General features: G+C 35.1%; 1 protein-coding gene and 1 non-coding gene across 6 annotated transcripts; both read right to left on the bottom strand.

The window, feature by feature from the left end:
• Positions 1-1,002: 1,002 nt before the first annotated feature.
• On the bottom strand, positions 1,003-1,073 carry TRNAG-GCC. The gene has a single exon. It is a non-coding gene; the product is annotated as a tRNA-Gly (tRNA).
• An 8,059-nt stretch (positions 1,074-9,132) lies between these two features.
• Positions 9,133-25,334, bottom strand: LOC116025948 (mediator of RNA polymerase II transcription subunit 13). Of its 5 annotated transcripts, none has more exons than XM_031267350.1 (23): positions 25,195-25,334; positions 23,416-23,560; positions 22,680-22,753; positions 22,395-22,534; positions 22,229-22,315; positions 21,928-22,015; positions 21,772-21,855; positions 21,558-21,635; positions 21,385-21,464; positions 20,285-20,363; positions 19,762-20,082; positions 18,778-18,837; positions 18,451-18,685; positions 16,725-16,973; positions 14,748-16,121; positions 13,834-14,107; positions 13,626-13,755; positions 13,237-13,324; positions 13,003-13,081; positions 12,201-12,490; positions 10,780-11,833; positions 10,311-10,682; positions 9,133-10,151 (listed from the first exon to the last, which is right to left on the bottom strand). In XM_031267350.1, the coding sequence occupies exons 2-23, from the start codon at positions 23,437-23,439 to the stop codon at positions 9,535-9,537; spliced, it is 5,877 nt and encodes a 1,958-aa protein (XP_031123210.1). In that variant the 5' UTR covers positions 23,440-23,560; positions 25,195-25,334; the 3' UTR covers positions 9,133-9,534. The 5 variants fall into 5 exon arrangements, with proteins under 5 accessions (XP_031123210.1, XP_031123214.1, XP_031123211.1 ...); XM_031267354.1 differs by having other exon boundaries at positions 13,930-14,107; XM_031267351.1 differs by having other exon boundaries at positions 16,725-16,970.
• Positions 25,335-25,972: the final 638 nt, after the last annotated feature.

Genomic DNA, 25,972 nt, shown 5'->3' with positions numbered 1-25,972 from the left:
GCATGGTTGGTAGTAATTTGCAAATTAAATTGTAATTTATGATTCACATCGCAATATAGATCGCTAATAAATGTTTATGTTTAATATATTAAAAGTTTATTTTAGATAAACACTAAAAATGATCATGTAATATACTAAAAATAATAAACTCGTATATGCTTTCAAAAAAAAAAAACGTGTATATAATTTATCGATCTTACAATATGAACTATGACTCATGATATAACCAATATAAATCATAATATATAAAATTTAACATTTAATATATAAGAAATGAACTATGATCCACATATGACATATAGGGGTTGTTATGCCGTGGACCCAGGTCCACCTTGCAAGGTGGACCTGGATCTACATTCACATACACTATACTCTACATTCACAATTTGTAAACTCCACATTTACACATTACATGATTATATGTTTAGTAACTATACTTTACATTCACATACATTATACTCTACATTCACAATTTGTAAACTTCACATTCACACATTCAAAACTCTATATTCACAAGTCCTATACTCCACATTCACAACTTGAGAACTCCACATTCACACATTACATGGCTACAAGTTGCTAGAACTTCTTAACTCTATTACAGATTCACACATGCATAACTCTACATTCACGATTTCTATACTCTATATTCACAATTTGAAACCTCCACATTCACACATTTCTGGGCAACGCTACATTCACACAATCATAAATCTATTATTCACGATTTCTATACTCTACATTCACACTTTAAAACCTCTACATTCACACATTTTTGGACAACTCTATATTCAGCAATATGTTTACTAATTACAAAAAAAAAAAAAAAAAAGACAAAAACGACGTAGTTTTGGACCTGGGTCCACCTTGCAAGGTGAACCTGGGTCCACAGCATAATTTGCCTGATATATAGTGATCCGTAAAAATTAGATTCGTTTAGAATTGGGCCTCCACAAATAGAAATGTGCTGGCTTGGTAAGATAAGGAACATTTTCAAAAACATGCACCAGCCGGGAATCGAACCCGGGTCTGTACCGTGGCAGGGTACTATTCTACCACTAGACCACTGGTGCCTTGTTGTTTTGCGGGATCTCTAAATCTGAATATTGGTGAATTGTGTTTCGACTTTCGAATTCGTGGAATGATTTGTGTAAGACAAATAATAGAAATGGTTGGAATTGCATGAAGATAATTATACGATACTATTTTGTTTTTGTTTTTTAATAATAAATAAATAGAGATGAATTGCGATAATTTTATAAATAAAATGATAAGTTTAATAAAATTTAATACTAGTAAGTATGAATGTATGATATATAAATATTTTTTCATTATTTGAAATTGGAATGGTGGAGCGTTGAGTGTTGACCAAGAGAAAGCGACAACCTGGTCCCATTGGGTACACCTAATAATGGAGATTGCCATAGATGCTTCTTTTGCCCAACAATGGACTGCTATTGAGTACTGACTCTGTTATGGAATTCGAATATCTGACCTCACATTTTGAATAATCACAATTATGTCATTTGGTTACAAGATTTTTGACACTTTCTCGAGACCATTAATTCTTACAAAATGAACTTTTTTAAAGGATAAATGTGGTTGGGAAGTGTTAAGCCGTTAATTTATGGAGTGACGAGAGAAACTCACATTTACTATTCGACGGATGTATTGAAAAAATTCTACTTCTATATAATACTCTGCAAATCATACTTGAGATGGAAATCGCACAATAAAGAACATATACAACAAGTTCAATTAAAAAATTGAATTTATAATATTTTGATATGAGAATTATGCTACACCTGTTTAGTTATTCATTTACAGGGCATTTGGTTGGAAGAAAATTGATACGGATTAATTCCTATATGTATTAAAGTACATAGCAGTATATGTAAAATATGAAATCAAGGGGAGAATTTAGGTCAAATCTCTTGTATTGATTGATCTTCCATAAAGAGAGAATAGAGAGCATTATTGCTTTTTATGCCTTTTTAGATAGAAGTAGAGGGAGGCCCCCCAAAAAATCCCTAACTTGAAGGGCAAGGGCCCTTTATATAGGTCCAATTCATTTACTTAATACCAAATACATGTACGAGATACGTAGGGTCGTATATTCGGGATATATTTTCTATCAGAAATAATTAGGAGGGAAAAGAATTGTAATTCGGTGAGAAAAGAATAATATTAGAATAAAGTAAGAATTCAAATTACATTGTTTGATATACAAGAATATAATTTATGAGAATTAAAAAGAATATACTAAAATGCCCTTAGTAATAATAATAAATAATAATAAGCATCCTCATCAAGGGTGATGTTGTAATTTCAAATTGTTTTCCTTTTTTATGTTATACCAAATTGAATTCATGGGGGCACTATGAATTTCAATTCCTCAAATAGAGGGAATGCAATTCAACCCTCTAACCAAACTGATGAGGATTATTACCCGAGCTTCCCTAGAGATACAGTGATCGGACCTTAAGCCGTAGGGCTGGGTCGAGCCGTAGAACCGGTAACCCAGTCTAATCGATCAACTTCTCTTGATCTTCTCCGATCAAGAAACTCGAAGGACGCCTCCCTAGAGGGCGCACTCGGCTTGCTCGGGCTAACCTATAAGCGGCGGGACTCTCCTTCGTAAGCATTACCCATGGTTAGCGGCATTTGGCCATGAAGTACTGGGCCTACGTTTAGGCCCGTGCATGGCGTCCCCTGACACCCTTATATACCGCATTTAATGCTAGAAGGAGGACTTTTGGTTGCTTTCATTACTAAATAGTTAAATAATTCAAAAACCTCTGACTCACTGTCACATTGACCAAGCTACGCCTAGGGTAAATCAATGTACCCGGTTCACATGCAATAAATATATTTTTAGTGTTTTCATTGTGCAACTATGTATTTACTTTATTACAAAAAGTATAATTAAAGAGTTCTGCTACATGGACTCTCTTTCTCTACTCCTTCACAACTTCACTTTTACTTCCTGACATGAAAAATATGATAGGTTATCTTCATCCTGTGCGTCCTAAACAAAGTGTTAACATCAAACTTTTGTGTGAGAGAATATAAGTAGAAAGTATAATGTGAGAATCTATATAATATTTTTTATAATTAAGAGGTTTAACCAATTATGTTATTGATTAAAAAAAAAAAAAACCAATTATGTTATAATTACAATTCATTTACATCCCACTAGAAGGAGGATAAAAAGCGTCAATTTTGCGTCACTCGAGCAGGCGGGCGACCCGTTGTATAAAAGTGACATTTCACTCTCCCCAACGGCTGGTTAATAGTAGCGGACCAGATTTTCATATACGTGAAGTGCACGTACACCTTTACTTTACATTCAATTTTCTCAAGCCCCAATTTCAATGAAAAACTATACTATCCACTAAATATTTCCTATATATAAAATTTTAATTTGAGAGAATTTTTATGGTCCCCAACGACATAAATGACACATTATATCGTATACAATTATAAATTTTTGATAGATTTTTATGCTACTGAAAGACATAAATGTTATATTATATCTGGTAAAATTATAACGAGCTATCAGATAAGGAACTCATCTATCTTTATTCAAATGTCAATGTTTTGATTCTTAACTTTGAGTATGAAGCAGTTTAAAATCAATTTCTACAGGTAAATTATATGTAATCTATGATCCACATCACAATGTGAACCATTAATAAATGTTTATTCACCTTTTGTTGAATGAAGACTAATATACTTTAGAGATGCACTTTATCTCAGCCATATGATCATTATGCTCCAAGTTTAAATAGTTAATAATTGAGTGATATATGCACACCACCTACCATCATTTCCTGCATTTCAAACTTTTGAATTTGATACCTCCACTATGTTTAGATCTATACTTTATCCAAGTAAATATTTGATTACAAGAGAGATTTTTAATTAATATTTGAGAGTGTGTAATAATTTGTAACTCTGATCTTGTATAATCTCTCGTAAGAGAGGTAAATAATATTAGGAAGACATTGTGTGATGAGCTTGATCGAGAAGGTGCTGACAAGAATCGAGTTAATGATATTTTAGTACGAGAATCATGCTCTACCCACTCAATCACTTTTTTCATAAACGAGATTACTACCATTGATAGAATAACAAACCATCTTAAATATAGATAATCATCATCCCATATGCCCATCCCTAGACAATGACAATTAAAGAAGAATTTATAATTTTCTCGAAGAAATTAAAACACTTGAAAAAAATTAGAAAAAAAAAAAAAGGAAGTAAAGTTAGAAGCATAATTTGATTAATTTCATGTAGGGACATGCTCAAATGTACATTGAAAGTTAACACATATTTACGAAGAACAAAATAGAACGAAAAATGTTCTTATAAAATGTACATTCTTCAAATAAGATAGAGGTATTCGTGTCTTTACTTAAGTTCTTGTCTGCCTTGAAATAATCTTGATTGAAGATTGTCGTATCCGGGCGGTCCGCCCTCCCAAACTGCAGAAAGTAATTGATGTGTCTAGTTAATCTTTGATGAACCTGTCCAATTTATTTTAAAAAATATAGATGATAAGCATCCTAGAAGTTCACGAAATTTTAATACGATGAAATTGAGCATAAATTATTTCTTAAACGACACAATAGTCAAGTTGTTAGGTTAAGAAGACAGGTTGTAGTGGTGACCCACTATGAGATGTACAAATGGCATATAAGCAGGCCTGCAAGGCCAGTTGTATATATACACACTATAATAATGCCTAAAATAATTAATTACACCCTTAATCCAGACAGACAACCTTTTCTTACATTAATTAACCTCTGCTGGTATGATTAAACCCCTTTATGATAAGGATTTAAACTATCAGCATTATTCATGGTTAAATAATTCAAACCCTTCATGTGGTGTAAATGAGATGATGTAAGTTTTGTCTTGTTTAATTAGAAAATTCAGGTTTGAGCCATTTCTTTTAAAGTCTTACCCGACACGAATATAAACAATCTCGGACTTTCGGTGTGTGGAATTCTAGTGTATCCTAACTAAAGAAACCTAAAGTTTGACGCAAAAAATAATTCAAACCCCGTCTACTTGTGTCAACATACACTTTTTGGTTAAGGTCAGGCAAGACTAAATTTGGTTGATTTGGAAAGGCAGAGATTAAAACCGGTCAAATTGATAGAATGATAGCCAACCACTAAATAAAAATATTACTATAGTCGAAAAGTTAGATATAATATTATTTATGTCGTAAATTTAAAATATCTGATGAATATACCAATCATGAATAAAATGATACTTAGAGTTAAGAGTTGGTTTATTGATAATATATGTTGTTAAATCAATTTCTCTCGACAAATCTCTCTATTTTTTCATTAGTTACTAAGAATTTTATTCATAATAAATATGTATTTATGTGTTTTTTGTGTTGGGCGTTGGCCGAGTTCAGCCCTCGCTCGATTCGAGCGTGGCGTTGTGACTTACCATGAAAGAATATGGTTAATTGGTTAATGCTCACCTACTTATCACCAATTGATTTTAAGTAAGATATAACAATCATAAATTGATTTTAAGTAGGATATGACAACCATATAGCAAAAAATTCTATGTTAAGCGTGTTTGACTTACTCAATTACAAAATGACTGACATACTAAGAAGTAAGCATAGTGCAACACTGAGATCCATCATTGCTTTAAGTTGAGTGAGATTTGTTTCTATATAATATCTCAAAGCATGTTCTTTACCAATTAAATAACATTTTGTCATCATTTATTTAAAAAATAAAAAATAAAATTGTGGTATGTTTCCACTATATATATACCCCAAACGGCCCCAAACACCTCACCAATCACTCTTCAGGCCATCCATACACTCTCTGCCAAATATTCATCTCTCTCCTTCTTCCTGTTCATCTCAAACAGCAGAGAGATACAATGGAGGCCGCCATGAACATGAAGCTCTTCCTCGTCGCATTGGTCATGATGGTGATGGCGCTCTCCGCCGCCGCCGCCGACGGCCCTGCGCCGGCTCCGGCCTCCGACGCCGCCGTCTTCCTCCCCACCTTCCTCGCCTCCTTAGCAGCACTCGCTTTCGGTCTTCTTCTCTGAAGGAGCTGATCTCATCGCCATGGCCGTACAGTTCATTTCCTCTGAGTTTTATTTGTATTATTATTATTTTTAAATTCTAAATTGTTGTGGCTTTAATGGGGTTTTCTTTTTTTCATTTTAATTTTTTATTTTTATTATTAATGTAATAATTTGGTTATTTTGACTATTGAGGTCATGTATTGTGTTTGGTGGAGTTTATGTATATTTCTTTTTATTTTTTGTAATGTATTTTTATAAGTTAAATATTATATTTAGATTATTATAAGAGATGTTTGACTTGTGTGTTCTATTTTTTTTCTACTATTCTTAAAAATTGTTCTCTTTTTCTATATTTTGAGGGACAATATAAAGAAAATTTAGTAAAACATGACAAATAATAATAATAATAATAATAATAACAAATTAATAGGGATTTAAGGCATAATTTAATGTTAATTAATAAGTTTAAGATAGACTGAGTTTAACTTTTATATTCTCATTCATTAGACAAGATAAAGATATATCGTCTATATTAAATTTATAAAAATCAAAGTGTTCATATACGTGCTATTCTCATAATCAATATCCAATTATAATAAAGTGACACTTCTTTAATATACATGGTGATGAAAAGTATTTAAAAATTACATTAGTTGAGGCCAAATGACACCAATAATATAATTAGCTACCAAGAGAGGTTTAAGACCACTTGGTGGAGAATTAAGAACACGTACATAGACCATGAAAAGGGTTGACGAATGGTAGAACATGATTCTAGTATTAAAGTGTCACGACTGAGTTTGATTCTAGTAAACAATTAAATACCATCTCAGTTGAGCCCATCGCATTCCTAGTGCGGTATATCTTTCATGCGAAATTTGCTAGCTATTACACAAGAGCAGAATTTACTCAATCCAACTATTGAGAAAGAAGACATACATATGCCCAACGAATATAATAGAGCGATATTTGAATTGGTTCGTGTGTTTTTACAAAATTAATGTTTTAAGTTTGATTCTTGATTGGGTTTTTAAAAAGTTAAAAATTTATTTATTAAAATTTTGACTACTTAATATAAATTTATATAATTAATTTGTAATAACTCGGTCACTATATATACACACACAAAAGAAGATAGTGTTGTAGGGTGAGAATTCATTGGAGAGAGACAATTTTGGTGAATACTAAATGATATTTTGTTTGTTGCGACATTGTATCAATTGATGTGAATTCTCACTTGTATCTCACCTAAAATTCTAAAGCAAACAACTACCTTAGTTTCCACTTTCTTCAAGAAAGTAGTTTCCACTACATATATTGCTTTACAAAAAGTTTAACTCCCATCCATTCTTCAAGCTTTACAATGTCCAAACTATTAAAATCTTATAAAAAAAAAGATAAGTTATAAATGTGTCTCAATAAATCAATAAATCTAGTAGTATACATTATTAGTGATATAAAATAGAGAATTACAACTTTAATTTTATCAAATATAAATTACAGTTACCTAATGATCTTGTTGTCTAGTAACACGAAGTGATTTTTCAAATAAGAGGTCATGAGTATTATTATACGTACACCTGAAATGTCTGCTTCAAAGTAATCATAATTTTAAAAATTTGTGACAATTTTTTTTGGTAAGAAAAAACTTAAATTACTAAAGAATAAGAAGAAATTAGACAGTTGGAGTATGACATGATGATAAGATTCTATATGCCATCACACATTCACACATCTCTTCTTCAATGATGTATCAAAACTAAACTTCTACCTGCCCAACAACTTTATTAATTAATTAATCTTAACAATAAAATAATCAAACCTAAATGCAATAGAAAAACATCATTAAAGATTAATCCCAACGGCCACATGGCTGGAACAAAGAGGATTAACAATAGAGTACATGATTCGAATTTTACTAATGTTGTTAAAAAAAACCTATGAAATTGACCTTATTGTGAGTATTAGTGTACAAGTATTTAAGAGTTGTAGACCATCTGAAGCATATCATGCAATTTAATTCCTTCACTAGTTTCAAGTGCATGAACGGTGAAGCGTTAGCCCCTCAAGTCTGGGATTCCAACCTAAAAAACGCCACAGTGAATGAGTTTCACCCAATGTAATGGACAGTCGAACACCTTGTAAGTACTATGTACATGTACTGGTCCTTCCACTTCGAACCGCTAAATTACTGTGATTTATCCTTCCACTTTTTTGTCTGCAGTCTAGAGTGTGGGGCATTAGGGCGAGAAAATTTCACCATTGCAACTTAAAAGAACTTTAACAACTTTTGGATAAGTTAATGATAGTGTTGTGAAAACAATTAAGGGATTGATTAATGGGAAGACAGATAGATTGAGGAAGATGGTAAGTGGGAGTGCACATGGGAGGGGCAATGAGAATACAACTTCATCTTCATCAGCGGCAGGAGTGCATGGTCGGTTGGTCGGAAACTTTGTCCCTAACTAATAATTCGCCCCACCATCATATTATCATGTTTTTTTTTCCTCTTAATTTTATGTTATGGAATCGCAACCTGAAAGTGCAATTAGACTACTGAACCAAAAAGAAAAAGTACAAATAGGCCATTGAACACTCTGAAGCCTTTTGAACTTCATATACATGATATATATTGAGGGTATTAATGTAAAATAACCATTTTAACATAAACAACTCTTCAACTAAACATGTTTATATTACATACATCGGATTAACCAAATGCAGAAATTTAACATTACTAGGAATCTAATATTTCCAGCAATCCGACATTATATAAATACATATGTTAAAGAGTTTTAAGCAACGTTTAACACTAATCAGTAACAATTATTTGATGGTGTGCACTGAGTTAGCCCGCAAATCACACTAGAAAAATCCTGTCAAGCAAACTCAATCGAAAGAATGTTGACAAGAATCAAACTCATGACCTTTAGGTACAAAAATCATATTTCACCCACTTTACCACCTTTTAAGGCAGTTATAAAATTTTGAAGTATAATATCAGGGTGGGCAAGACCATTACATGGCCAAAACAATACTCTACCATGTTCCAAAAGCTTATCAGACATCATTATCATGAAATTATTCATTAACTGTTCATCAACACCATCCACATGATGTCCAAAGGACAAACTGTTTAATTTTACATTAACCACCCAGAAAAATTACAGCAAAATTCACATGTATCTCCTGAAGGTTTGGAACCCTATTTGGCTATGGTGAATATAGATATTCTGAATGTTATTTACAGAATCTTCATGATCTACTCCCCTCTAACCCTTAATCTATAAGATCTCCTAAACATATTACCCTGCAGATGATACACAGCAATCTGCAGGCTTCAATGGTGTATATTTAAAGTTACAGCTAATTCTACAAGGGTGGACTGTGGAGTACAAAAAAGTCAAAAAGAGTTCATCCATAATTTCCCATATGTTACATTTTTTTTTCTGTATAATCCTAAACTTGGGCCTTCTCCGGCAGCCGAGAAACTTCCTTGTCGGCGAAATGGAGCAGCCTCCGAAGCCTCAACACCATGTCGCAGTGAAGAGGGAGAGCGGATCGCCTTTCCAGGTAGGCGGGGCTTACGGTCATCCACGACAGAGCGTGGAGCTCTGCAGCTATGTTCTCGAGAACCAGGTGGGTCTCCGTTTCAAAGTCCCGCGTTTCTGAGCTCAATCCCTTTCCTACCCCGGCTTTGCTGCCACCGCCCTTCAATGCTTTCTCTTGGGGGGCGCGGTTGCCTCCGTAGTAGTCGACAAGGCTGACCGAAAGAACCGAAGGCCATTCTTCTTTCGAAATGTTCCTGGCGTCCCTCCTCATCGAAGGTACGGCTTTTGAAACCACAAAGCCTGTGGATAGCGGGACTGCGGAGCCTTTACTGTGGAGAAGATGCGCCAATGGCGGGGATTCGGCGGTGAGACATGTCGGAAGCTGAAGAATCGTGGGGGGAAGGAAACGCATGTTGGGTGACGGAATGAATACGTAGGATGAAGAAGTAGACGAGAGCGACTTCACGGGAGTATATCCTTCGAGATAACTCGGCTGCCCTAAAACGCCACTGCTTTGATTTGTCCCTTCAAAATTTTGAAAGACGCTACATTAGAAGGTAGTCGGGATTTGAAGGACCATAAATCGTTCACAATAGCAATAAAAATAACGCATATCAGCAATGAAATGCAACAACACATCAGAGAGAAAAAATGCCCTAAACATTACAAAAGATAGAGGGATACCTTGAGACGCTGATTCTGCTTGAACCACGAGTTGTAACGAGTGATCAATTGAGACCGAGACGAAACTAATGCTTTGGACCCACTGAAGTAAACCTCGAGAATTATCCACTATAGTGTGCCCGCCAATTAGCTGCTGCCTCGCGTTGGGCTGTACCAAACCACCTTTAATGAACGCAGAAGCCTTCGAGTGGGGACTGTACAGTGGGCTAGGGGAAGACGGTAGCGTTCTCTCTTGTATTAGATTCATTTCCTGTTGTTGCAACGAAGTTCCATTGCTGCTCGGAGTAACCCCGTCAGGTACAGATCGTCGGAGTTGTAAAGACCACTTTTTCACCTCAGAACCCCCAACGGCATATAGCGCTTTCTGCCATTCTGCACAAAGCCACATCGTTATCAGCATCGGATGATCAATAAAACTATTGCAAATATGAAATCAACATGAGCCATTATTAAAGATCGAAGTTTTTACCCTGGCACTCGAGCTCGAAGAAGCATCCTATGCGTGCAATCACAAAGTCTCTAGGGTTTGCAATGGAAGCATCGGGGGCACACGCCTGAAGTATCTGACACCCTTGCTGCAAAATTTGGACGAAAAGCGATTGTAGACCCTTTGTATCCTGCCTGCTACTTATTCCTCCAAAGGGATGTATGTAACTGTCGAGCAGCTCTCCCCTTGAATCGGTCCATATGCATACTAGCCATCGCCAATCCTCAGTCCATCCATAGCAACAGTGCAGCTTTTGGTGGCAAGATCCAGAGCCATCTGATTCCGACATTTCGGGCATAGAGCTTGATCCAACATCTCCGCTTCCACTTACAACATCATCCAACAAATGTTTCGAAGATTCAGATGCAAGGTTCCCAGAAACCGGGAATGAAAGTCCACGATCTAAAGAACCGGGTTCAGCAAGAATGAAAAGCGGCTCAAACAAATAACGGATTTCATCTTGGAAAACAAAGTCTCCGATTCTGTTTGGATCGCATCCAATTCCTCCAGCTCTTGATGTCTGCCAGGAACTGTCCCAAGTACCATGCCTCAAGCTAGCATCGAGTTCACCCTCCCTCTGGAAGGAAGAACCCCGGGCACCATAATCCTTCCACATCCCGGGAACAGGAGAAGTCATTTGCATGAGGACTGGATGTGATCTACTTGATAAGGAAGATGGAGCCATGTCATTAGAGGATCCACGAGAAATTTTACGAGCTTTATTGTAAACAGTGAAAGCAATGTCCTTCAGGATGACAAGCTCACTAAGTGGAGGGCTTGTAACCCTAAAAATGGCATCAACTGGCACTATCTGCAAAACCAATTTAGGGATACAAAAGCCCGAAAGAGTCAAAACATTCGAGAATGCTTCATCCACCGCTGCTGAGTAACTTAACGCCTTCCCAACTTGATTGTGCAACGTAGATCGCCTCTCTTTGTCAGAAGCAAACATGACTGATCCAATAGCCGTAGAAGACTCAACCACAGTTTGTAAGACCGCAAGAGGCTCAGGAAAGGGGCATACAACATAGATGACCTGATTTTATTTTCAGGATATGTACAAAACCATATTAGATAAAAAGAGATGTATTTGGGAATCTTCTTAGAGTTATCCAGCCTGATTTTTTACTAATTGGATTGTAGTTCTCTATAAATATCTGCCCACCTAGCTCTACTTAGAACATACAAAGCATGTTTTAGTCATGTACATTCTTGCTGAAAAGTGAAGAAAAATACATTTTTCTTTAATGTTCAAACCAAAAATCAAATACGGAAGTTCAAGTTTTCCTTTTAAAGGATGGCAATTTGTAATTGGTTTGCCCACGGTCCTGACAGTCTATTAAATTCCATGCAAATACCACCCAATTATATATAAAATGCACAACTTGAGAATCACAACTTACCGTGCATGGACCACTTTTTCCATCTTTTGGGTTCAGGCATGAACTCAGTTTTAAAGTTCTGAGGACTTTTGAAAGAGACTTTAAAAAGCTTTCCAAATCCCAACCATTGGAGAGAGAGAGAAAATAATCACTGATCGATCCCAACATAGATGCGCTGCTGCTGTCTATCTTCATTGACTGAGGGCAATCTATTAGAACGAAACCAGAAGATGAGTTCTTCCCAGAATCTATCTCCATCTCGTTTCCCAGAGAATGAGGTGAATGGGTACCCAGTTTGCAAGTGTCATAAACTGAAAACGAAAAGCAACTCATAAGAGAAAATCAAGAACATTAAAAGTTCACTTTCGAAGGTACATACAACAAATGACATGCATCACTCTCATCTGTGGAGACGTTTGACAGTTTCAATAACTGATGCACCTAATGAAGATGTAAACATTTATATTTATGACCTTATGAGCTTCTTATATTTATATATATGAACCAAAATGATGTGAGAATGTTAGGTCCTCCATTTAAGGCACTTCAAATATCATTAAAGTTCAAAGTTTCTGTTTTCAGCAGTTTCAATAATAAAGCTCAATTATCCTTTTGCCAACTAGACCAAAGCATATTTTATGCTTATTGATACCTCCCTTTACCTAGGCATAAAGTAAACGTTCTTGTGGTTCTCAATCACACTTTAAAGTCAACATTTTCCTTTTAGACCTCTATTATAATCTACTATAGAAATATAATACCTAAGGTTTTCTCTATTGTACAAGAACTGCAAGATACAATATTCCAAAAGAAATGTACTAACCAGTTCCAAGTTGTTGAAAAAAATCAGTAGCAGCTTTTGTTAAGGGATCAATATCTGGACATACAACATAGTACAACATCTGTAAAATTTTGCAAAAGAGGAAGCTCAGTTCAGTTATTGATTGTCAAGACAATTTTAAGTACTGTTCATAAATCCACTATCTCAACTAATACAAGTATACATGTAGATGAATCTCAAAACACAAATATGTGGATTGCTCTCCACTCAACTTACATTTTTTGGCATAGCATAAGGTTCAAAAGGAGCCTTTTCCCAGAGTTGTAAAGAGCTAGGCGATGTCTTAAGCCAATCATCTTGGTACCTGTTACACAAATGGCATTAGTTATATATAGAAAAAGCATACTAAAACATGGTTATGCTCATGTTGTATTCAAATTTTGAAGAAAAGCAAGTTATAAAAAGAATAGTCCAATCCCTTGCAAATCTAGAAGAATCATCCACATAAGATCATGAAAAGTAACTATCCCATAGTAGATGCATCAGAACTGCACACCATAGGCATCATCAAAACGCAAAAATGTATCTATGAGTTTCTATGGCAACATTTAATAAAATGAAGAACAATATGCATAGACTCATTTAACTACTATAAGTATTCATACCCAACAAGTATGCCAGGATATGGAACTGCAGCAATAGTTGGTCTGAGCCGCGCATTTAATAGCTGCTCTGACTCTGATAAAGCATCCTGACTTAATCTTCGCTCTGTTGCTTCATCCCCTCTTGATCCATCTGTACAACAAAGTGTGACAATTACCCAAACATTATTAGATGACACTTAGGACCAGAGAATTATGAGCACTACCATACCTTTGAGGGATGATGATCCCATGGCAGATGACGGAGATGGACTTATTGGTTCCCCAACAGACAAAGTTACAGTATTTGAAGAATCTGGACACTCACTTGCACTTGCAGTGGACTCTGCCAAAGATCCATCGCCTGAAATTGCAGAATCATTGGATTGCGCACGACCTTTGCACCAATCAGTCACAGATAGCGGTCCATCCAAAGTGCCAAATGCAGATTTGAGAGCACTTTTGACATCAGACTGCAGCAAACTAATTGCAAATGAAGCTTGAACCTGAACAAGGACAGCTCTGTATATCAGTTCACGTGTAACAAGGAACAATATCATGAACCAGTGATGAGTATAATTTAGTAAAAAGCACATTGACAATCATCAAAATAAACTGTCACCAATCACTAGCCTTCAACACAAAACAATGGAATAAGGACTAGGAGACATCTTTAGGAGAACCGAGAATCTCTATGAGAGAGAGAGAGCGCATATAAACACTGGAAAAATAAATAAAGCCTTCCTTTGGGAGAGAAGAAAGACAATAAAAGGTCCTGCATAAGGAAATTTATATGGGTTGCAAAAAGAAGATGAAAAATAAAGTCTATGCTATATTGACTAGAGAACATGTTATAGCAACTCTAAAAATGAGTATGCATAGGATAATCAAAACTGTCTGAATAGAAAGATATATTGATGCTGGAATGCAATTTCAATAACAGTTGCAATACAAAATACTTTTGTGACACAGAATAATGTATTCTAAATTATATTTTAGGAATCATTTTCTCAACCATAGGCCCATAATACAGAAATTTCAAATTATCAACTATGGTAATTTCATGCAATAGAAATCATGAAAGCACATGTCAGATAACACATTCACTGATAGTTGATACTTCAAGTAAAGCACGGAGTAGCTTACATCAGTCGAAAGTGGATCAACAAGTTCAACACCAGCAATATCCAGTGAATGACAGGAAGCTAAAAGTCCCCCACAGCCTGCATGGGCCATAGAAGGCCCACATGCAAATCCACGCCTCCATTGTTCCTGCAGTGCAAGCCAACCAAAGGGTCCATCATTACAATCTGCATCCAGAGACACATCAACAAATGATGTGGCTTGCTGCACAAGTAATGCCATGCCATCAAGAAGCTCTTGAAGTGGTTGCCTCAGCCCATACGAAAGCATATTTTCTTCAACATATGAATTATGTGGTCCAGATTGACAGGCTTCTATACCAGATGACATCAGCTTTGAGCCTTTAGAAGCAGAACGCAAAACACCAACTGGCGAATTAAATGAGCCATCTAATAATCTTACATCAATATCACCAGCTATCCTAGCTGGTATAGATTCTTTCTTCTTCACCTCATATTTGCTTGACATATTGTCAATTGTGACAATAGAATCAGCAGGTGGCTGGCTCAAAATGGTACTTGCAGAAAACCTGCTACCAACAGGAGGATTGTTGGATGATAGCAGTGTATGTCGTATCTTACACATAAATGCCTGGCACATTAAGCATTCAACTTCTGTTGCGAAGAGAGTTTTAATTGATGGGACAACATTCTCAGCTTTAAATGAGCCATCATCTGTTTTACCAGATTTGCTCTGGACAGATTTAACAGTATTTGTAGAATCTAAAACAGAAAATGCAGATACTGCTGCTTGAGCCTCCTGAGTAGCACAGTTCTCAGAGTTAGGTAACTTTTTATCATTTCTATCCTTTCTGCAGTCAACATGAGTATAATATTTCTTTGATTGAAGGGTAGAAGTTGCATCATGCTTTCCTGCAGACGTCTTAAAATTTGCAGCCATGCCAGAATTCTCATCAGACCCACCAAACAAAGGAGAAGAAGGCGGATTTGCACTATATACATAGCTATTCGTGCTTGAATTTGCAGTCTCTACTTTTCGGGATTTTGGGATATATGGGCTTGCAAAGACTGAGTTAGAGATCTCACTGGCATGGGCTTCAACTGCTCCATATTCTGGAGCAAATGTCATCATAGCTTCAGCCTTTATCAAATGATCAAACTCCCCAGTAGAAGATGCAGGAGTGCTGTTAACTTGGTATGAAGATTCAGTGCCTTTTATAACTTCTTGAGGCTTGCTCACAGAGTCATCTATTGTTGCCAAAGAAGGAGGTGGATTAAAACTATCAAATGATTGATAACCTACAGGTGCAAGCATCTGCTCTGGCAAATCCATTACTGATGTACAGGGACTGTTACCAATATCACCGCAATCTGCCCCTGTAAACACAAGAGCCTGGGACTCTGCAGTTCCTGGGGGCTTCACCATTGAAATAAATAAATAAGTAAATAGTTAAACAAAGATCCCTTAACCCAAAAGAGAAGAATGGCAATGCATATAGATAGAGCATTAAAGAAGAATGATAGAATGCATGTAGAAACAGCATATCTAAATCATCTCTAGTGGGTGCATACCTAAAACATCTCCAGTGGGTGATCATTATGAAAAGAATAGGTATAGAAATAGAAAATTTGACATGTAAGGATGTTAGATTCAATGTTTCCACTAGTATAAATTCCATTCATTGTATAAAAAACAAAATTATTGTTGCTGTCATTTGTATGTGCTCGATAAATTAAGTTGTATATGGTGTTTTAATATCTAAGCCCCGCTACTTTATTGAGATTGTTTTCCTTCATCAACACCTGAAAAAAGACTTAACGATCACCACCAGCTAAAATTAGCCATTAAATCTGCATTCTTCCAATTTAGTGCATTCAGATCAGATATGGTTTGGACAATCTTTTAGAGAACTCCAACCTAAAGAGCTATGACATTGGTCAAAAACATACTGATATACACAATTCGTAGAAGGCAGGCAATATCACATTCCATCAGAATCTTAAACAGGGTAATAATTACCTCCCCAAAAGTCAAAACATCATTCTCGAAGAAGTCGCCAAAATCCCCAAACTCTGAGAGAAGTGCTTGAATATCCATACCACCTCTGTCATCATCATCCCAACCCCACTGAAGGCCAATCTGATCATTTCCTCCAGTAATGGCTGAATTTCCAACTTCCATGGAAGTGTAATCATTATTGAGTGAATTTGTAACTCCTGCCTGAGAGTAAGACTCCGAAACCCCTGTTATTGGCCGCTTCAAGCCCTGCTAAATAACATAACATAAATTTTGAAAGTTATAACGTTTACAGCACAGTGAACATCAAAGAGGGGGGAAATTAACAAAATTATAAAACAGATCATAAATTGCATATTTAGCATTATTTAAGTAGATACAATCGGGATATATGCTGATTGTAATCACTTTTCAAAGATCTTAAGATCACTGTTGTCAAGAGACAAAAAAGCCTAGAATGGCCAAAACAAGAGTTTGAACATAAAAGTGGCCTGAAGATGAGGAAAAATATTTTTTGCTAAAGAAGCCAATATCTTAGTCAATCTCAACTAAGGAGATACCCCGTTGTTGATTTTATTCATGATAAAAGTTATCTAGGTTTGATGCATGAGCACTTGAATTTCAACTTTTAATCACAAATTATGACCTGCATTCGAAATCTATTAAGATAAGGAATTTTATATTTTTATTTGTATGTCAATCTTCTTATGCATTTAACTTTTCAAGGATTTCTTCTCCAGTAGAACTTCACTCCCTATTGAAATTCATCAATTAAGATTTTTTTTAGTCCCAAAAGAAATAATAGCAGTAGAGGCTTCATTTTCTGTTCAACAAAATATAAAACAATTTGTTTTTTTTTCTAACTATAAATAAAAACCTAGAAACCAACAAATTAGTACTCCAGGCCTTTGTTTGTAAACCTATATCAGATACCCTAGTGGAAGCATGATCGTGCTGCGGTTTAGTTGGGCTAACAGGTTGAAATGCAGAGTCTGAACCTGATGACTTAAAAATTAGTAAACTCACATCAGAATTACTAAACAAATCCAGTGACAAGGAATATAGAGACCAAAAACAATTTCAGCCTTTTGTTTTTTTGAGGTTCACTACATTAGAGTACAAGATTAGACTTCATTAGAAATTTGCCACCAGTAACCATCCACATAAGTGACGAGTTATATACAAGTTTCTTATGAAGAGTTGATTTGGTATTCAGATGTCAGTCACATTGCTGAAACCACATTTCACCAAATAACTTAGAAAGTTGAAAAACAATAGAGGAAAACTAGCAGAACAGCTCTAAGGAGAACCTTAGCTGAGTCATACAATAATTCAGTAACCCGAAGGTAAAGGGCGAAGGGAAGGGACCTCAAGCGCTGTACCACCACAAGAATGATAGGGAAGATGAGATCGAGGGTAACCTATTTGAAACAGTATTTACTACAGCAGTTATAAGGTACCACTAGCACTAGGCTGATACTGAACAAGTAAAACAAGCTGATCAAAGTCATGGTAAAATTACAGTTCTAGACATAATAATTGTACAGAATAGCAGCATAGAGAAACACTTGAGCAATGCCCAAATAAAAAGAAGCTATCTCTTTATCGGTTAGTGTAACTCCAAAAGGCAAAGACACAAGGTAACATGAAAAACACAAAACATGCTTATTGATATATAGTAGAGATAATAAAATTTCAATAATTTTTGCTTCATGAATTTAGGTAATACCGTTTTAAGACTAACGTTGTGTGACTGATCTGAAGAAGATAAGCCAGACTGCCTACACATTAAAGAATCAGCATCTGCTTCAAGATCACCTGCCCTGTAATCACTGTCACTTGAAGAGCTGCTAATGCTACTAAGACTACTATTGTTGCTATTGCTGCTACTACGATAACCGTGCTGAGTGCGAACTCCATTTGATTCAATCCAAGATACATCCCTTGAATTACCCTTTGAGTCACTGTTGAAGTTAGAACTGAAAATAAGGCACAAATCGCAAGGACAGAGATCTTATATTATAACTTTAGGATAGATATGACTTTAGTGATGTACCAATGTATGAAGGAGGAAGAAACGGACAATGACGGCCCAATCCAGTTTTGTAGCCAGAATCTGAAAGTTTAGAATGATGCTTTTAGAGTTTTAGTTGCCCACATATACAAAGCAAACTTGAACTGCAGAATGATATTTTGAAAACTTATGTAATTAAACAGCCATAATGTGCCAAAGACCTTGTGGTCAAGCAGCATAGCTGTGGCCCTCCCAAGTGAGAGGTCACAGGTTCGATCCCCAGTGGGGGCGTTGGCTCTTTGTGCTTCAGTAGGTTGAGAAAGTATGTATGAACAGATACTACATTGTCACAGAGTCAATAGTATTCAAAAAAAAAAAAAAACAGCCATAATGTTTGTGAGGTTTGAACAGAATCAATGTTAAAGAGAATACGTTAAGGGAATTGGCATTAATCAATCAAAATTTATTCGATCTTATTATACACACACACACACACACACTGATGATCCCTACTTTTACAGGAATCACTATCCCTTCAATGTAATAGAGGATGAAAATGATGAGCATATCGAACACCTGAACGGAATTAGACATCTGATTTGTTATTCCATTCTGAATTGATTCCTGTGTATGAAACAGAACCTAAGATAATGGCTTCTAATCCCACCATCCACTAATTATGATATGCAATTTGTTTACCATCTAATTAAAGGTGTAAAATTTGAAGCATGAAGAAGAAAGAAAAGGTAAACTAATATGTAGAGTAGATTCATCTCAAATGACTATGATATTTTTCTTTTTAGTTTGGTTTTCTGGACTTATTGTCCTTCATTTTTGCAAGTCCCTATCTCTTAATTTTGTTTCTCTAATCATAAAGTTGTCATAGCTATGATTTTTAATCATTAAGTGAGATATATAAGTGCCAGAAAGCTTATTCGGCATCACATCATCCATAGTGTAGGTCCAATCTCCATTCTCCATAGTAAGACTTTAGCAATTATGACTATTATAGCATAATACAAATACCTTTTGAGAGATGATTTAGCATAGGCGGTTTGCATGACTGGAACTAGAACAGCCTCACTAGGATAAATGAACATTCTTTCACAAATATCTGGTGCCCTGCTCTGACCAACTTTGGCAACTGCTTGGGATTCTGCCATATTATGGCCTGGGAGGCTTTTCTGTGAATTTGAATGTGGTCTCAATGTCTTGCCAGTTCCCGTGGCAGGACACCCAATGGTAACTTCAACAAAGTAGTTCAGTCCCCTCAGCTGACAACCAGAGTCTTGAGATACATGGTACGGTAGAGCCACAATCCCATTTGAAGAGGTACACTTGCCAGAACTGCTCAAGCAAGTTTAAAAATAAATAAACAATTATAACAATAATAATAATAATAATACTCTATAGTAGTGGTGGTGGTGGTGGTAACAATAGTAAAAAGAATGATCAACATAAGCTCCAACATGCAAAAGGATATGTGCCTATGTGGATTAACATGCATAGAAGAGAGAAATCAACATATAGCTAAAGTCTCAGATTAGACCTGAGATATACTTGCTTCACAAGGTCACTTGGACAACATCCAGTAAGCCTCCCACGCATTCCATGAGGTGATACAACAACTGTGAAAACAAAGAATGGAAATAAATTTATCCAAATGCAAGTGAGGGAAAAACAAAACAAAACAAAACAAAAAAAAAAAACAAAAAGCACTTGAGCCTTTTGTTCCTTTTTTTTTTTTACTGTATAGAGCCTTGTATTCTTTATCTTTGACTCAGTGCTACAGGTGGCACCCCCCCGGTACCAATTAGTGCCATCTTTATTTTAAAATAAAAAATAAAATGATTGAAACCTAAGAGCATCTTGTTTGCAAAGTATGGACTTGACTATGGCAAGATTACAAGTAATTTGAAAGAAACAATGGGTTAGAAACTTATCAGCAATGTTTCCTGGTTTTAGGGTAACTCTGAAAGTGAGGTTTGAAATGAAATTAGGAAAGGTTGCTCTTTCTTCTGTTATGTACCATGCATTTGTTAAAGGTTCTCTTTGGGTAACTGAATATTTTGCAACAATACTTGATAATGCATCTTTAATATTTTGTTCTTGAATATTAGAGAAAGGGGAAGACCAAAATCACACTAATACACTAGTATAGCATTATTGCTTAACTCTCAACCAAGCGCAGCTCATAAATATAGGCAGACAGATAAAAAATATATATGCACACATATTTCAGAGATTGTGCTTCAGTAATGGAGCCTAGTTTGCTCTTGCATCTTTCTCCTCTATTTTCCCTTAATGCATATAGTCAAGAAGTCTTCATGCTTGTCCCAATAAATGACACTTAAAATACTTACAAGCTTGTTATAAACTAGATTGGGCTAGGGTCACTCAATTGGGCTATAATGCACATGGGCCAAACCACACTAAAAGATTGAATCCAACCAATTAGCTAGTCTAACCCATAGCCTTATAAACCCATATTTTCTCTCTTATTTTATCAATGCGGGACTCTTAACAAAGCTCAAAAATCATTTCCAATCTCTTCAATGTAACCAATTGAAAGGGGAAATGTGGGAAAAAAAAAAAAAAAAAAAAACAGCTTGCAACACTGTAACAATATATAATAGCACAAAGGAAAACCTGGAAGTCTGTTTCCGGAAGAGTGTGATGAACGTTTTGATATTTTCTCAATGTCACCACTTGCAAGTGCTCGTACATGTCTGAACAAAAGAAAAATGGCAACAATTATAAATTATTAGTAATGCTAATAATGATTTGCCTATGATCAGTTCAGTGAAGCTGATTAAACTAACTTTGAAGATATTACAGCATGCACAAACACTGCCTCCTCTGTAGAAGTAAAGAAGAATTCAATCACTGGCTGGCCTCTCCTACCAAAGACATCAACACAAAGTAACCAGTTGTAGCAGTAAGTTCAAGATAAGTTGTAGACAAATCCAAGATACAGAAAATTGAGTCTACCATGTTATTGAAAGTTAAAACTGAACATGAAGTTTCCCAACATACCGCAATGAATCTTCATTATGTGAAAATGGATAATATCTGGCAAATACATCTCCATATCTCATGTAGGACAATGCTTTCAGTGCTCTGCCAATTCAAAGCACATTTAGTAAATAAGTGGCAAAACACTTAAAAAGAACAGGAAGTACAAGACTAAACCTTTCCACACAGTTCCTTAAGGCATGAGATAGAGCTGCAGCAACTTCTTCCGAGTCCCCAGGAGCCACCCAGAGTCCAGATGCAAGAACTACAATAAAATTTAAATGAGTTCCAGATTTATATTTAAAAAAAAAAAAAAAAGAGGAGTTCTAGCTGATGTGCAACCTAAGTGCATTGAACACCAAAAGTGCAAATGGGCAATAGCAAAGTTGCATGCCATATTGCCATCTCACAGAGAACAACTCAATTTCAACACAATCACTTCATTATCAGCTAGTAATGAGTAACGTCAAAAACATACCTCTTAATCTGGAAACAGCAGGCTGAGCCTTCTCAACAACAGTCGAATAATGCCCAGGCAGAAAAAGCCAGAGCTTGATCTTTTCATCTGCCAATTAGCAAGCAGACAGACATTAGAGGACAAAAACAAGATGCATCAATCCAACAACTATGCTGATATTATTTACCTGGATTGTGAAGGCCCTGCGACGGATCCCACGGTCCCACAAAAGAATTGGTCCAAGTGCTCAGAAATCCTTCTTTCTGCAACTGTAGATGCGATGAGAGCACAAGCCATGATGCAGCAGCTTTTTGATCAACTTTCACACTACACAAACAATTTTGAGAGCAATATCAAGTACATAGAACTATAACTAAAAACAAATAACCCATTTAGAGAGCAACCAAATAAAAGAAACACACAGAGGCAAAAGCAAAGAGATTTTGATGACAAACTTTTTTTAAATATTAACCTCTTATCAGGCAGAGAATTGAGCTCAGATTCATTAGGAAGAAACTGAAACCACGATATGTGATGTAAACCACCCTGCATAGACCATACATATTAGAGCATATTACAAACTGTTCACAAATATAACAAAAGATAGCATCATGATGTTAACTTTTATAACACTAAAAGAAGATATATAAACTCGTCAACTCTTTAAGTAAGATATGGAAGTGCCACTAGTACGATGAGAAAAAGTATGTGATTCAATGATAAAGGTCACTGGAAGCCATTCAAAATATATCTTCAGAAATCAAGCCCCTTGAAGATAATCATTCTTAAAAATAAACAGAGTGTGGTTAAACCGTTAAACATCAAAAATTAAAACATGTTCTTTATTCAAGAGTGTAAAATCCAAGTTGTCTATTTAATGCAGTAAAACACAGTGTAGCAATAAAGCAGCAACGATCCATAAGCAGGAGATGTCATATTATATGTTCAAGAGAAAGAGATAGGACTTTGACAAAATAAAAAGGTTAGAATTTTAACAAATGTTTTAAATGAGTTATGCTTGTTTTATAGATAATCAACTAGAAGATAAGACGGATTATATGAGTATTCAAAAAAAGCTGCAACTTTTCTTTCAATGCCATTTTTAGTGCTTCTGCGTGTGAATTCCAAACAAAAATACAAAATTCAGCAATTATTTTGAAAAAGAGAGAGAGGAGATTCACAGAAATTTAATAAGGCAAGGAACATACAATCTTGAACACATTTGTCCACATCACTGAACAACTGTCGAATCCCCTTGATGTAGAAATGCATAGACCTTTGGATCTTAGAGTAAAGGACCTATAACAAAAGCCCAGAGCACATCTTCACAGGCAACAGGCAAAAGCTTCTTTACTGAGTAAATGGCAAGCATAGAAAAGAAAAAATATTAATTGTATTTATAAAACATAGTTAAATGGTTTTACTAGAAATATAAAAGACAATAAAATGAAAAAGTATGAACAATAGGTAAATAGTTTTGTTTAAAATTAAACAGAAGACCCGAACAAAGTACCATCAATCCAAATCGGATGGACAATTATATTAAGAAATGATAGGTGTGCATGTGTGTGTATCTATTATTCTTATTCGATGAGGAGCACCATGCTGCAAAACAAAATTACAATCAGTATTCTATTTCAAGCTGAAGAAAATTACAGCAATTCTTCATTTCTTCATCAGGTTATTATTGACTACTCAGAAGAAATTGTTTATTTTATATTCTAACATCACCAAAGAAAAAAGAAAACAGAGGCACTCCCTCTGTTTGCTGCTTCTGAGTAAGCGGTTTTTTACAACACTGATCAACTCAATAATTTCTTTGACGTGCAAAGAAAAAACCATATAAAGCCATAAAGGAAAAGTTTTTTTTTTTATTTTTAATGCTACTAGTAAACATGGTAAAGCAAGCCTTGTAATTGTATATCATATATAAATATATAAATGAAGATGGAAGCAGATAGTAAGTGAAAGTCTATTCTTGGTGGCATTCGACACACCCTGCAAGATCACTTTTCATCTGGCTGTAATTAATGCACACATGGCAATAACTTATTTTATCCATACAGTCCATCAATATTATAAATGTACTAAGTCACATTTTGTCTAGCTGTAACCATTGTGCACGTGACAACAACAATGTTAAGTACTAGAAAAGTAATGAATTAAATAAATGATTAGTTCTAAGAAACTAAAAACATTATAAATTATAATCAACCATCAGTAATTGTAAACAGATAGATAAGATTCATTGCTTGATGGAAAACCAATGAATTTCATGTGTTTATTAAGCATTTTACAATGGACTAATCAAATTCCAGAGCATAAAAAAAAAAAAGCAAAAAGACATCTAAACTCACTTATAGTGTGCACATATGAACTGCAAACAAATTACAGAAACAATTCAATCCATTTGACCAAGTATTGAGGAGATAGATTCTCAATCTCTGAGAGCATAAGAGCATGCAAAAATGCAAAAAGACATCTAAAATCACTTACAGTATGCACATATGAACTGCAAACAAATTACAGAAACAGTTCAATCCATTTGACCAAGTATTGAGGAGATAGATTCTCAATCTCTAACGATGAATAATCATTTCATGGATAAGTTGCACCCTAACAGGAACAAGTGGGTAATTGAAGTGAATGCAGCTAGAGTTTGGAATGCACAACACAATTCAAGCACTTGGGATATGATGATACACACAAATCTCCAGAATTTTCTCTGCTCATTCAGTTACTCTAATCCCAACCCTAAAATTTCAAATCTCCATAAACCATTTCAACCGGCACTAGATAAAGACGAAATTTTGAAAACGAAAGATAAAATCAATTCCAGAAGACACTCCAAAATCATACCAACAAGTTGAGAAACAACAGGAATTTAGTCAACTCTGTCAAAAATGAAAAAACCAAAAATAAAAAAAATAAAATAAATAAAAAAATGGTGTACAAATGAATGAGAGTACGAGTAAGAGATTTGATACCTCGTACAGATACAGTGCAGAGTTTCTTCCCCTAGGTCTAGGATCTTCAGGTAATTCAGTTCATCATCCACGGCACCTTAGAGAGGAGCTATAGAACAACCAACGTTGTACGGTGCTACCTGCGTGAAAGAATTAGGGTATTTGTTTTTCTTTTTTTTTTCCCTCTATCTTTTGCTTTTTCAATTTTTTATTATTACACTGATTAGTAATGCTACGTAATCCTCATTTATTTTTCTTACAAATTTTTCTTCTGATGTAGCATTATCTAATTGAAAATTAAAATAAAAAATATTACACATGGCATTATTTGATTGGAAAAAAAATTTATATAACCAATGCATTGTTAACTTGTACTTTCTCTATCTCATTTTACATGTCATAATTAGCATTCATTAGTCAAATTAATAATTTCATTTTTATTAATTTCTTTAGTATTTTTAAAATTTATTTTTAATAATTAGTTTTTAAATATATAAATTTTATATACTAATACGAAACTTAATATTATGAAAAATTAAATTAAAAATAATTTCAGTCAATGCCCGTTAATTGAATCATACACATTAAATAGACAGAGGGAGTATGTTGTATTTTTTTTTTTCTTTTATATGCTAGCCATATGCATATAGTACGAAGTATAACTTTGCCTTGAAATAAGTGATCAAGTTGATAAAATATGATTTTTTTCTTACCTAAAATGTCACGAATTCAATTATTATTAACATTCTCTGAATCGATCAGTCACACAAACATTCATAGTGTGGTTTACCTCAATTTT

This window comes from Ipomoea triloba, chromosome 7 (assembly GCF_003576645.1).
Source record: "Ipomoea triloba cultivar NCNSP0323 chromosome 7, ASM357664v1".
NCBI classification, from domain to species: domain Eukaryota; kingdom Viridiplantae; phylum Streptophyta; class Magnoliopsida; order Solanales; family Convolvulaceae; genus Ipomoea; species Ipomoea triloba.
This window is presented reverse-complemented; position numbering and strand designations above follow the sequence as displayed.

What these genes read in the sequence shown, in the direction of transcription:
- LOC116025948 (XM_031267350.1), bottom strand. Translation starts at nt 23,439, where the DNA reads ATGTGGACAAATGTGTTCAAGATT. An exon ending in CATAATGAAGATTCATTGCG is followed by an intron (nt 21,636 to 21,771) that starts GTATGTTGGGAA and finishes TGTCTTTGGTAG; the next exon opens with GAGAGGCCAGCCAGTGATTG. An exon ending in TCTTCCTCCTTCATACATTG is followed by an intron (nt 18,686 to 18,777) that starts GTACATCACTAA and finishes TAACTTCAACAG; the next exon opens with TGACTCAAAGGGTAATTCAA.